Raw genomic sequence first — 12,543 nt, 5'->3', positions numbered from 1 at the left:
AAGAAAACTATATATGTATATCCAACTACTTTGGATAAATATATATGTCACGCGTCTAGACATAGTATATATATATATGATTAATATTAAGGTTAATTGTGTTGGTAGCCCTCTGAATTTTTATTAAAGTTTTACTTTATACTCTATTATTTAAATATGACATAAACACCCTCTAGCCAAACCATTGTAAATATTCCAAATTAACATATTTTTTCATTTGACGTTGATTTTACTGATGAAAAAATAATTTGAACATCATCAGGTAAATAAATTTTGAACCCATGTATATACTGAAAGATAAGTAAAAACTTACTTGTTATATTAAGTAGATGGTTAAGGCCTCACTTGATTTTCTTTTTTTTTGACTTGTCTTCGGTGTTATGATTTTTTTTTTTTTTTTTTTTCTGAGAGATAAAACTTACTTATTAGCTCGTCAATTTTGATTTTTTTTTCTTTTTTTTTTTGTTTTTTATAACTATCAAAATAATGAGGCGTTCAACACTTTTATAAAATTACTGGAATATTACAGTATCTGGTTAGGCATAATATCCTTGAATCAGTTGGAGCCCATTAGGTCTTAATTAAATAATGTCATGCTCAACTAATACTCGGTTAAATCTCGATTAGGTATCATTTGAATTTATTTGACTATTAGACATATATAAAGTACCATATATGCAGCTTTATTGAAAGAGTTAAATCTCAAATTGTATAGTTAATGAGTTAGTTTTGACGCATATATGTTAGCGTATATATACCGAAAAAATAAAAACGCATAGATATAAGTTTAATTGTCAATTAATATCATCATACAAAAACACAGAAAGAAGAGTTATCAACTCATCTCTCTTTTAATTATCTGCATAATTCAGAGGAAGTACAGTGATGAGTGTAAATTTTGAGTGCGTGCATAAACGAATCACAAATCTGTCGCATCATCATCATGTGTGTTAATACACGAATTAATAAAACCATGTATAGTTTGATAACTTGCGACAAAATTAGGTAAATGAACCCAAAAAAAACAAAACAAAAAAAATCAGTTCAGATGAGCAGATTATGAGATTAGGGCATATATTTACAAAATGAGGAGGAGGTCTCTCTTCCCCAGATATGTTACAAAGGCCATAAACTGAAGATCAACAAGCTGTTGATGAGAAGTTCTCACTGATTAATGCTAAAAACTAAATCTCAAGAGCATGATCTTATCAACCCCAGATTATACAGAAACTTCTCTGACCTAGACCTAATCATGTTTCCGAAAGAGGAACTCCCACTGTCCTTGGTCGGCGATTTCGACTTGAGATCATCTCTAACATGCAGAATTTTCTCCCCGATTTTATTTCTCACCGCCTCGATTGTTTGGCTCTCGACTGGACCTCCTGTCGCATCCATGACGTAGAACACATTCACTGCTTGAGCTCCCCTCGTCGAGACCTCCGCGTGAGTCACAGAAAGTCCGTTCTCTCGAAAGATTCGCGTCACGTCCGATAAGAGCCCGAACCGGTCTTCGCAGCAGAGCTCGAGCCTTATTCCCTAAAATGTGGAAACATGACGAAATTTTAGCATCCAAGTTTGGAGCAAGAATATCGGATTCAACAGCAATGCAAGCACCTCAGTGTTTCTCCTCTCGATCGCGGCTTCTAAGGAGTGGACTAATCGCCGCCCCTCCGCTTCGGAGATTATGGGGCTCTCGTCGAGGTGTCTGATATAGAATTCCTACAGTATATATGAGAGTAGTTCGCAGTTTCTATCTAAGAAAAGCGATCACATTGCCAAAGTAGTTCATGAAACCGATTTAAGATGGAAAAAGCAAGCAAAATTTCAAATTCGAGGTTGAACCTGATAAGCTTCTGGCCCTTCGGCGATAACAGTTCCGTGGAACACCACATACTCCATGTCAGTGAGAGTACAAACAGCGTCGAACAGCAGCTTCGGACGGTCGTTGCACCTTACATTCACGACCGTATACCCTTTCTCTACGCAGCTCTCGACCGTCACGACCGTCTTATTCGTCTCACTCTGCTCAGCTTCTTCCTCGTCCGAACACTTGCTACCTCCCAGCGCGCAATCCCGATCGGCGCACATCAGCTGATGAAGCCGTCTTTCTATGTGGGTCACTTCTTCGGAAATAGCTGTCCTCGCAGTACTCCGCTTATCTCCGCTGCCTTTCAGAACAAATCTTAGAAGCCTCTTCATCGTGTTGAGCCGATCAGGGTCCTCGATCGGGGTGCCGGTCGACTCGTCGGTTAGATAAATTACGGAAGCCATTCGCAAACTATGCGTCCACACCTCGGCCCCCACCACATTGCACTCGAGGTTCACGAGGACCGCGAAAATCTCCGAGAGGAGCCCCGGCCGGTCTTGGCCTAGAAGTTCGATGCAAGTGTATTCAGCAGTAGCTTGAATACTGACCGATCTTGTCGCAGACCGAAGGCTAAACGATTTCGCTCCTAACGACTGCGAATTTTGCGAGATTGTTCGAGAAATTAAGCAACGTTTAGATGAGAAAACAGGGGGAAACAATCAAAAAAGAAGGTGCAGTCGATGTGGCCCGGAATCGATTCGTTAGGATGATTGGCTAATATCAGTAAAGGCTAAAAGGATCATCTTGATAATGGCTTAAAAGGTACTCACTCAGCAAGTAGCTGAATATTTAAACTTGCCACTACTGCATTATGTGCTCACAGAAATAGTTAAAAAAAAAAAGAAAAAGAAATTTGTGCTGTGAATTCTTTTTTTGGTAGATAGAGATTCAAATTCTCTGATCTAAAACCCTACATTTTGCAAGTCCAAATCTCCCTAATTCCTTAACTAGAACTACTGCAAATTAGTTCATAAAACTTTGAGAGCAAAACTATGAAAGCACTATGAATTCAAGAGCAAACAACATAAGCAGTTTAATGCCAACATTTCACCTCTTCGATTCGATCGATAACTTCGCCGTCGTAAATCTTATTCCCTTCCCTATCTACAACATGAAACACTGAAAAAAAAAAAGGAGGAGAAAATGGAATCAAGTAGAAGAGAGAAAAGATATCAAACTAGGTAATGAAAAGGACAAGAAAGTGGAATCACTCAACTCACTCACCATCCATAAACCACTCTCCATCAGAGGAAATGTAAGCTCTTCTTATGGTAAGCTTCAGATCAGTCAAAACCTGCACAACTTCTAACAAGCTCCCAAACTTGTTAACACTATCCACCTGCATCAAAAAAAAAGAAAAAAAATGAATCAATCAAAACACTAATCATCATGCTCTACAGCACCCAACCCCAAAAAAAAAAAAGAAAAAAAAAAAGAAACAAGAAAAAAGGGACCTTCACCAAAGTGGCTGCCATGTCTGAGGTGTTATCCACAGTAACCCTGATAAAGAAGAGATTATGAAACCATGTGAGTGAGTCCAAGAGGACAAAATAGTAATGAATAGAACAGGGGCTAATGAATGAAGCAACTCACTCACCTTGGTGGGTTCATTTTAATCACCAGCTTCTCATACTCATCTTCAACTTCAGTGTGAGGAGACCCCCCTCCCCCCCCCAAAGTTTGTGAATCAGTGGGCTTTAGTAGTAGAAGAACAGGAGCAGAGATGTGAGAATCTGGGTTGGGTAAAGATTCCTCCTTTTGCTCTCTTCTTAATTTGGTGTACTTTTTTATGATAACTTCTCCCTCTCCCTCTTTATGTTTTTATATATATCTCTCCCTCTTTTATATAGGGTCATGAGGATGGGCAATGTCATTGTTTGCACTTCGCACAACTCCTGCTGTGCCTGTGTGTTGTGGCCTTGTGATTGTTGGTGTCTCTTCACCAGGGTGGAGAGACACAGAGTTTTTTTTTTTTTTTTTTTTTTTTTTTTTTTTTTTCTAAAGCAATGTGTTAAATTATATGAAACAATTATTATTCTATAAAATTTAAGTCGGTAAAAAACGGTTAAATATTTTTATATTTAGCACACTTTCTGGCATCTGAACTTGAGATTTTTTTTCTAACTTTTGACGTGAATTTGAATTAAATAGGAGAAAATCTATAATGCTACAAGTCTGAAATAATTCGAACTCAGAATATCCTATTCTGATATTATGTTAAATTATACAAAACAACTGTTGTTCTCTAAAAACTTACACCAATAGAAAACGATATTTAAATATTTTTATATTTAACATAATGATGTTTGGACATCTATAATATATGTGTAAACTTTATACTCTAATCTTTTCGTGCTTATATTCGCTCACGTGTCCGATAATTCTTAAAAAAATTATGAAAACTCTAAACAAATTTTAACTAATCCTTGAATCTAATGGTGTAAGATTTGCACACTTGTATAGAGTGTGCAGATAATATTTTTTTTTTAAAAAAAAGTTTTTTTAACAATAAAGATTGTGTTTGTTACTTTGGATTGTGGTTTGAATGGTGACTCACAAGTGAGATAGCATGTGGTCTAATATATTTGGGTAGGGAAAGGGGTGGTCCCCATGCTTATCCTCCACCCTTCCCAAAGTGAACCTGTGAGTAGATATCTCATGTAGGTCAAGTGAAATGTAGTTTTGTAGTTTTTATCTCCACCCTCTTTTTTTTTTTTCTTTTTTTTTTTTTTTTCCCTTTCTGTATAATACATATCTCTCTCTCTCTCTCTCTCTCTCTTGTGAGATTCTCATTTGAATTAGCAACCTCCAGAATCCTACAATGGTCCATTTTGTTTGCTTTACATTAAAGAAGAGGTTTAAGGAGGAGCATATTTTGAGTGGGGAAAGGGGACAAGGTTGTAAAGAGCATACACACAACTACTCACTAGATGTATATTTGGAGATTCTTGAGACATTTTAGGGGATGGGCTCAATTGGTTTGGAGCTTGTCAAAGAATGTTTCACTATTTAAATCCTATTCTGGAAAAAGAAAACCTTAAACTGAGATCCAACAACTCATTTGTCATTCTAATAGTTAACTTGGGTCTTTTTACACAATCACCAAAGTTTTTTTTTTTTTTTCACAATCATTTTGACAAATTGATACAAACATTACTACAGGTATTTGATATATTTGGGCCTTGTAAACTGTTTCATGGATTGAGAAGGAATCCATACCAAATTTGCAATAACTTTGATATACAGTCACCGACCATACCTAATGCAGTTGACTCGGAATTTGATGGTTGATCTCAAATTCGAAGCTTAGCTGCTTTACATTTCTAACCGAATTTATTTCTAAAATAATGAACTAAGCTTTCACTAGAAAAAAAAATAAAAATAATCCCTTATAATCCCAAACTAGAAAGTGTTGATAACCAGTGTGGTAAATTGGCTTCAAATATTTTGTAAATATGGAAAGGAGATTGACACATCTGCAAGAGTATGCATCTATAATGATTCTGTGGTGTTTTTTCGAGCAGCTCTACTCAAATGTTATATTCATGCAGGGGCAAGCTCGTAATTTTCTTTAAGAACATCGAGCCCCTAATAACTGTAACTGTTTAAGCACAATCTTTATTGATACTAGCAAATGAACAGTCCCTTGCAGAAATATTAATTGCACAAGCAAGCAAAACAAATTTCTTATTTTATGTTTGGAGATAAATTAATGTATATTCCTGTTCCAAGATCCAACAAAATAGCAGTCATACTGTTTTTGGATTATTATTTGCCACAATTTAATCAGAGAGGGACTGTGCTCCTGGTCTCACCATGAATTAAAAATGAGCAATAATTGAGAAGCATTTGTATAGATATCCCTGTAAAATATGGAACTCGCATATTTGTACCTCAAAAAGTTCTTAAATTCCCAAATGTATTACGTATTCCTCTAAATTTATTTTGTTTACAAAATTTGTTCTTGCTTGTTAACTATTATTACTTGATTAGTAACCGTCTCTCTCATTCTGTTTAAAATTTTTTAAATATCTAAGTCATTTAGTATGCAGTGTTTACACAAATATAACGACAATGATAAAATAAGAGAGTTAGAGGCGAAAAAAATGATGATCAACATATTTTAAAAGATCTTTCACTGTAGACGCATAAAAAGCTTAGTTTTGAACGGTCTTTAATTTAAATGGTCAACTGATGAAGAAGGATAAGTTTACACATATAAGTCGAATCTTTTTGGAGTCCTATATACAATTTCACTATTTTGCAGGGAAATGTAGACAATTTTTTGCAGAGAGAGAGAGAGAGAGAGAGAGAGAGAGATGAAGAAGGATAAGTTTACACATATAAGTCGAATCTTTCTGGAGTCCTATATACAATTTCACTATTTTGCAGGGATATGTAGACAATTTTTTGCAGAGAGAGAGAGAGAGAGAGAGAGAGAGAGAGAGAGAGAGAGAGAGTTACTAGCAAAGATTCCTATTGGAATCTCTGAAACTTTGTCCTCATACATATATAAACTGTCTCAGAGTAAGTTTTGTCCTTAGTAAGTGAAGCTCACTCATAAACAGCACACAACAAAACAGCAGGAGTGTTGGCCTAATAAAACCAAAACGGAGTAATAAAAAAAAGAGCAGGAGATCATGTGCTTACTCTGAAAAATGAGAAGATATGTTTAATTAATATTCATATTTTGCAGCAGCAGTATTTAATTAAGCAAGCATCAAACTGATCAACCTGTAGCCGCTACTTAAGATTCTTTATTTATATATATATATATATAAAATACATTAAAGAAAAAATTTTAAATACCACTCCAATGGTTTCGTATTTTTTTATTTTAGTATCTTGTGGTTTAAAGTGTATCAATTTAGTACTCCGTGGGTACGTTTTTCTCTTTTATTATCCCATCCATTAATTTTTTTTTAAATTAGTGACAAAGTTAAAACTAAAAGATATTAAAGTGAATAATCGACAAACCTAGGTAAGGTATCTGAAGTTTTTTATATATAATTTAACGAAATGTTAACGAAGGAATTGACGAAAAGAAAAAAAATAAAATCATAGGTTCTAAATTGCTACGTTTTAAACTATAGGGTACTCAAATGAGAAAGTGCAAAACCAGCGGGAGGGTATTTGAAATTTACCCTACATTAAAAGACAACAAAGAAACAAACAAACATTATTGTTTTTTTTTTTTGTTGTTTGAGCAAAATCATATGCAGTATCTTTTTATTATTATTATTATTATTTGATCAAAATGTATGAAGACCTTAGGCGCCATTAGCGATTTAGAAATAATCCTCCCAACTTTCAGTTGTACTAATTAAGCCCTAAATTTTGCTCTAAGTAGAAAAAAATCAATTCCTCCCGATAATACGCCTTTTAAAATATCTTCATGCTAATGAGATAAAATGGATGATATTGATATGATATATATGTTTTTTCCTCCGGATTTACGACTCCCAAAGAGGCTTAATTTTAAGTTGAAAAAAAAAAAAACCAAAAGGACTTAATTGTTAATACTATGAATAATATACATCTTGTTTTTTTTTTTTTTTTAAAAAAAATTCTTGCTTATCAAAATGCAATGCATCACCTACCTACATAGTACATACCAAGTAAGTTTGCGTGCAAATAACATCATAATTACCAGATTAGAACAACATTCCAGGAAAAGTGATTCACCTGATCGACAATGTACATTATCTGATAATAATGCAATAACCTCACAAAATAAGGTTACAAAATTCTGGAATATTAATCCACAATATAACTAAAAGTAATAATATAAAGCCTAATAAACGCATCTGATCTTTCTTATCTTAATCTAGAAGTACACAAGAAATAAGTTAACAGGGTTTAGAGGATTAAACCCTTGAGGTTCCCAGTTTCCGCTCAAAGAGGCGGCGCAGGAGATAGACCTGGAGAACACTCGCTCCAATCAGCACGGCTGACTCGAAAAGCGCCTTGTGAATTGTTCTGCGGCTCATTCCTTCATTTACTGCAAAAAAAAAAAAAAGGAAAAAAAGAAATTTTTTTTTTGATAATCACTACATGGTTTCAGCTACTATATATGTTTCGAGAAGAGTACAAGAGACCAGTTGCACTAGCAATCCTCAATATGCCATCACAGTGTTAGTTTTCCCTCTTAATTTGGTTCTTAAACTTTGCCATCGGTTTCAAACTTGCCCTTACATTTAAATTCATCCATCAAATTGGATAGAAATATCAACATAATTGTAATCTAATTGCCATGTAATCGACATTTGGACTCAACAAATTGCAGTTATGTTGGCATTTTTATTTAATGGGAAAACTTAATGCAAAGGGTAAGATTGAGATGGAATACAAAGGTATTGTTAGAAAATGGATAGAGGACTTAACTGAGACCCCACAAAACGGTTGGAGTCCTCTGATGTAATATGCCCAATATTAGGATAACTTAGTTATTCAGGACTGAAGACGTAGAAATATAACAGATTGAATCTTATGAACTACATTCAACTCGACCACCACGTCATTCCCAATTTCCCACAAATCCAAATGATAAAGAAACTAGTTTTAATCTGGTTCGATGCATAATGCAGTTTATAACACAAGAAAATTACAAAGAAAAAGGTATAATATAAATGGTAATTATTAGTGATTGAGATGCCTGATTTGAAGGGAATGCATTGTGAAGGGAATAAGAGATGTATGAAAAGATAGCGTGGGAGTGGAGAAGTGCCTTAGATGTAGTTAGACTAATCTAAAATGTGAACGGAGAAGTGCTTTAGATGTAGTTAGATGAATCTAGAATGTGACCCACTAGGTTAGATTAATGCACCAATGGCTAAAGGATGTTGTCTATATGACATTTGGCAAAACAACAAGCCCTATATGGGAGTGAATGAGTTATCTATATATTATATCAGTCAGAGACAACAGGCAATAATGTTTTATGCGCGTAAGCTCTATAATAACACACTCCTAATGGGCAGAAAAAGTGAATAAACTTACATATAGCTTGGCGGTCTGTCTGAGCCTCCAACCAGTGCTGCTCAAACTGAATGTTGTAAAGAGCTTCATCTAGCTTTGCAATTTGTTCCAGTAAAGGGGCAAAATGCTCTGCACACATAATTATGCAAAAAAAAAAAAGAAAAATAAAGGAATCATGTTCTGCTCCTCTCTAAGCAAGTGAAGAGAACAGAAAACAAAAAAGGAAAATGGAAGACTAACCATCTTTAGCATGCTGGTCAAAGTACGAAAAATGGCTCATATGCACATCGAAGTCTATGGTTTCATGATATGGGGATTTGTTGGTGAAGCAGAAACGGTAGAGACCTCTTCGCTGGACCATAAATTCAAACTTGTCACTGGTCTTGTCTCGAGAATCATGAATTTGACTGCCGGAAGGATCTTTTACCTGGTAAAATCAAAGCAACCACAGAATCAGAGCACAAGATGGTATAGCTAATTTTATTTTTCAAGATAGCCCAAAAGACAAATTTTAGGATAAGAAAAAAGAACAAAATGCTCACAAATGAAGAGTTGAATTACTTTGAAGCAGAAACAACTCCTGATGATACTTACTTTAAATATAATTACAAATAAAAAAGCCAAATATGTTATACGTAAAGTAATTACCATATTAAAATAACAATTTGCAATGAAGGAGCTAAGCTTCTAGCTATTTATATCCATTAGAAATCACAAGATAAACAGTTCTCATACTTCAACTTAACTAGTGTACATGTAAAAAAGATGAAGGGGTCTATCTTGGATTACTAGGGCCTACATCGCAAACAAGGTAAAAAATAATAGCTGTCCCCAGACTTTGTTGCTTTTGTGGAAAGCCATCATGCATGTGAACCAAAAACCACCTAACAGGTATTCGCTATTAGGTCAAGAGTACAGGAAAAAAAAGAATACAAAGAATTCAACTTAATGACATTAAGCCCATGATCACAGTTAGTATTCTATGTCATTCAATCATGATAACACCTAATCTCCATACCATCACACACCAAATGTAAAAGTGAACTTCCTTAAACTGCACAAGTGGTTGGCATTGTTCATGATGTACTACTAACACTAAAATATACTTTTCACTATAGGAATTTATCTTCAAATACCAGATATTGCTATGAATTGAGTACACTGGGCAAGTACATCTTATCTGTGCATCAAAAATTTGAGAATTATTTAAAAAGACCTAGTATTTACAGAAATATTCACAAGAGAGACTGATAAACAAAATAAGATCTATAAAATGCACGGTAGAACACACTCAGAAGCTACGTACCAAAGAGTGCTAATGTCTAACTTGGTGCTATATGAAGAGAACTATTTTCAATGGAGAATAAACAATGTTCAATATTAATTTCTCATACAACATGACAACTTAATAAAACAACCCATAACTTGACCATACTTAAGACAATCCAAATCACGAATGCAATTATAAATAAAAAAATATTAACACGCTAACAACATACCACAAGATCAACGCCATCATCACTATAATGCCATGGAGTATCCGCCTTGATCACGACAAAGGACACATGAACTGTATCCCCTTCATATTGAGCTTCATGTGAAAAGCATTCTTCCCTATCTATCACAAACCTAATCCCAAAAACCGGTGGCAAACAAAGCAAGAAAGCTACAAATAATAAATGACTGAACCTCTGACAAAGCCCCTCCATAACTGCAATTCAAGAGTATCGAACATGAGCAAATGCAGCCATACACAAGAAGTGAAAGAAAATTCAGAATGTATAAGAATCTCTACCACAATGCAGAATTACAAAGATCCTTTACATGATTAGACTCTAAAACAATTCAGGCTGCTCAAGAAAGGATTTTGAGATAATATGAGCAATAAATTAATGCCATTCTACAAAACCAATAAGCAATTCAGTGGATTTTGAAATGCTAACACTTCTATCTCCCAAGGTACAAGAGCAAATGTAAGTTATGAAAACCCTAGTATCTATCTAGATAATATAAAATCCCTAACAGCAAATACATACACCACGACAATCAATGAAACAGCAAAAAAACAACAAGGGCAGAAAAATTACTCCAGAAAATAAAACAATAAATTGTAAGAAATCTACATAGTCAAGGCAGAAATCACGAAGACGCTCTATACGATTGGAGCCTAAGACCCTTATAGACTGTTCAAGAAAGGATTCTAATATAATTTGAACCATTCAAGCATTCCATTCTAGTAAACCAATAAGTTTGTTTCGTGGATTTTGAAATGCTAATATTCATATTTCCCAATATTCAACAGCCCTAATTCCCAATTAGTACAGGTGAGATCCACAAAAAGTTGCAAATAGATACACCACAACAATCAATAACACAATCAAATCTCTACAAATCAGTTCTGAATCACTAATCGCACAAATGATTAGAGTTCAGCTACAATTCCAAACACTGAAGAAAAGATTTTGACATGATCAAGTGCAATATGAGCACGCTAATTCAACAATTCCAAGATGTGCCTCGGGTGTATAATGACTCTTTTGAAACCCTAACATCTATCGTCCATACAACAAACATAGAAACACGAATCTGCACCAAAAATTCCACTATACCCCTAAAAAACACATAAATTGCAAATTACAAAACACTAAAATCATCAAATCGCTAAAAGATCCGCCGAAACAACCAGTAGAACAATAATAATCCCAAGAACTCACTCATTATTCAGCAAAATCATAGGAGAACAAAAAGGAGTGATCAATGGAGATACGAATAAGAGATCACGAGATCGATTTGAATCTCTAACCTCGCTTCCGATGCTTGTGGGATCGATTCGTCGAAGATCGATTTGGGAGATTCGGAGATGGGAGAAGCGAAGGAGAGAGAGAGAGAGAGAGAGAGAGAGAGGAGTCGAGAGAATGGTGTTTGCGCTCTACGGACGCTCGTATAGACATTTTCTATGCGGATTGATGCAAATCTAGCCGTCCGATTCGATGAACCGCTTAATCCTACGTGGCACGATTCTATTTGCTGTGTTAGTACAAAATACGCCGACGTGGCAGTGGGCCCAGCAACTGTGAATGGGCCGGCCCTGGAGGGTCCACCCATTGTGGCCTAAATATATCAGGAGTTCACAATTGTATAGAGACCCCCTTAACTATAGGCTATTTTGGTGTACACCCCTTAACATTTCTTTTTTGAGAAAAATTGACATCTCCTTAACTTTTTCTCTTTTTTTTTAAATGCGGGTGATTCTAGTTAATTTAATCAGAAAATTTAAATTCAATAGCGGTTACTTTAAATTTAACAGCTTTAATCGCATTTATGTAAGACTATAGGCTGTATTAAAATAATTTCTAAATTTGCCAACAAGGTTAAAGTAAAAAAAAAAAAAACAAAAAACAAAATGGTGGGGTGGCAAAAGAAAAATAATAAACTGGAGGGGCCAAATTCAGGATAGCACATAGTGGAAGGTTCTTAGTAGATCTTTATCTGATTTTTGCATCTATACCTATTGTATCATTTGGTTCATTTGGCTTGATATCCGATCCGTATCTGGTCCAATTCAATTATGGTATGATTCGGGTACGATATATTTGATTCATTGAATAGATTCTTATCAGAACCATATCAGTCTAAAAAAGTTTGAAGGGTTGGATTTGAAATTGATTCGCTGGCCTTTTAAAAATAGATTTGATGAT

The 12,543-nt window shown here is 34.9% G+C and overlaps 2 protein-coding genes across 2 annotated transcripts; both read right to left on the bottom strand.

Annotated features, from left to right (window-relative positions):
* On the bottom strand, window positions 1,033-7,148 carry LOC109710308 (ACT domain-containing protein ACR4-like). The gene is made up of 8 exons (XM_020232818.1): window positions 7,137-7,148; window positions 3,465-3,562; window positions 3,322-3,367; window positions 3,092-3,206; window positions 2,919-2,986; window positions 1,843-2,460; window positions 1,615-1,719; window positions 1,033-1,536 (listed from the first exon to the last, which is right to left on the bottom strand). The coding sequence occupies exons 1-8, from the start codon at window positions 7,146-7,148 to the stop codon at window positions 1,192-1,194; spliced, it is 1,407 nt and encodes a 468-aa protein (XP_020088407.1). The 3' UTR covers window positions 1,033-1,191.
* Window positions 7,522-11,773, bottom strand: LOC109710959 (transmembrane emp24 domain-containing protein p24beta2). Its single transcript, XM_020233789.1, has 5 exons — window positions 11,649-11,773; window positions 10,345-10,556; window positions 9,086-9,272; window positions 8,867-8,974; window positions 7,522-7,868 (listed from the first exon to the last, which is right to left on the bottom strand). The coding sequence occupies exons 2-5, from the start codon at window positions 10,552-10,554 to the stop codon at window positions 7,735-7,737; spliced, it is 639 nt and encodes a 212-aa protein (XP_020089378.1). The 5' UTR covers window positions 10,555-10,556; window positions 11,649-11,773; the 3' UTR covers window positions 7,522-7,734.

This window comes from Ananas comosus, linkage group 5, assembly GCF_001540865.1.
Source record: "Ananas comosus cultivar F153 linkage group 5, ASM154086v1, whole genome shotgun sequence".
Lineage (NCBI taxonomy): Eukaryota > Viridiplantae > Streptophyta > Magnoliopsida > Poales > Bromeliaceae > Ananas > Ananas comosus.
Note: the sequence above shows the minus strand (reverse complement) of the source record. Positions and strands in the feature narration are given on the sequence as shown.